The sequence below is a fragment of the Poecilia reticulata genome, linkage group LG2 (genome assembly GCF_000633615.1).
Source record: "Poecilia reticulata strain Guanapo linkage group LG2, Guppy_female_1.0+MT, whole genome shotgun sequence".
In the NCBI taxonomy this organism is placed as follows: Eukaryota; Metazoa; Chordata; class Actinopteri; order Cyprinodontiformes; family Poeciliidae; genus Poecilia; species Poecilia reticulata.
In genome coordinates, this window is record NC_024332.1 from 11,264,406 (window position 1) to 11,266,150 (window position 1,745).

Consider the following 1,745-nt stretch of genomic DNA (forward strand, 5'->3'; position numbering starts at 1 on the left):
CTCTGCACATGCCTGGTTTCAGGAATGTGCGATATAAACAGTATACAGTTGAAATGATAGAAATTTGCCATATGTTAGATATCTGTAGTCTATCGACTAACTGCAGTAATGCTTGTTGATGTAACCAGCCGACATCAAAACAGAGAAAGTGGGAAGCAGTATAGCGGAAAGCGCAAAAGAAGAACTTGTTAAAAAAGCAGGTGCAAAAATTTTTAAATATCTGGACCTGGTCAGTGTTAACCTCCCATGATCTTAGCACGATGCTCAAGAGGAGGCCGGTAGATGTCGTTGTCGGATAGCGGGGAAGCGCCATGAGGCGGAGTCACAGAATGATGGTGTTTCTGATTCCACAGAAAGAAAACTTTGTAATACCACACAGAGGAAAAAACTCCTGGGGTTTAAATGACCCTGTGATAAATAATTTATGTTGCAGTTCAGAGAGGGAGGAATTATTTCCTCATGATTGTTGTATTTACTGTACTGTTGTAAACCACACATGACAAAATACCATGATGTTAAAGCAGCAGGAGGGGGAGCTGAAAGGTTTGTGTGAAAACAAACATCCACAAATCAGACATCGTGTTGACAGTTTACTTTGGGCCAACCTTGCTGTTCCCTTTAATCCTCTCCTTTTCTGCCACCAGGAAGTGGAAGCAAGGAAAGAACTTGCTCCAAAAGCAGAAGAGGAAGGGGCAGAGTCATCAAGCAGTGAGGCGAATGGGCCAGTTGGAGCATCTGCTCCAAACAGCAGCAGAGATGTCGGAGGAGGAGAGAGTTCTGAAGCTGGTAAGAGGTTTCATAAGATGTTGGACACATTTAAGCACACACAATTCTTTTTGTTTGTTTGTTTCATAAAAGCATGGATGAGTTTCTCTAGATTGTGCTGAGACATCAGTCCTCTAATCCTGGAGATGTTCTTCTGGTGATAGAAGGCCGACTTTGTGACTGTCTTAATGTGGCTCTGAAGGTTCAGGTCAGAGTCCATCAGTCCTGACTGATGGACAAGACCTTCAGCAGAACCAGGTCCGACCTGGCCATACATCTGCCATGAAAAGGAGTTGAGAGGACACCACACTCACACGTACAGTAAAGTACAGAATCCCTGGTCCAGGAGTACGGGCAGGAAAGACGAACTGAGTACAGCGAGTTGGTAGTAGCAGAAAACACTTAACACTTTGATAAGAGTTAAACATAGTTAAGCAGATAAACATGGAGCCAGTTGTACTGAATTTCTGTAACTTGTAGACAATAATAGTTCAGCCTTGAAGTAGCAAATAACTGTGCTGGTTTTTCTGCATCATTTTAGAATAAGATATTGCTGATGTTATCAGTGTGCCACCGAATAAGGAAGGATGTTCTAGACCAGTGTTTCTCAACCCCCCTAACCCTTATCCAGGTCCCTCACCGCCCCCCATCAAAGAATTTGTAGGCTACTTTGCACTATTATTATATCATTAATATTACTATCACTATTGTAGATGTTTTGATTTTTATGCTTGTTTCTGTATTTATCATCAAAAATAATTTCCCAGAGAACAAAAAAGTCATAAGAATAGAAATTATTTTCACAGGTGTCTATGAAAAATGTAATGAATATTCAAGTTAAAATTGGTAGGTCTAACAGCAGCCAATCAGAGTGGAGAAATATTCTTATTTTGTGCCATTTTCTAGTTGTAAATATTCCACAAAATGACCAGATAAAAGATGTTCAACATGCCAGTTTAAACTTTGAACTATTTGCAAAC

At 40.5% G+C, this 1,745-nt stretch overlaps 1 protein-coding gene across 6 annotated transcripts in view; it reads left to right on the plus strand.

Annotated features, from left to right (window-relative positions):
* Positions 1-1,745, plus strand: part of hecw2b (HECT, C2 and WW domain containing E3 ubiquitin protein ligase 2b) — a 51,979-nt gene that overhangs the window by 15,488 nt on the left and 34,746 nt on the right. For all 6 annotated transcript variants that reach the window (XM_008430603.2, XM_008430617.2, XM_008430611.2 and 3 more), the window contains one exon: positions 645-786. In XM_008430603.2, coding sequence (XP_008428825.1) covers positions 645-786 — 142 coding nt within the window. The remainder of the gene's footprint in view (positions 1-644; positions 787-1,745) is intronic.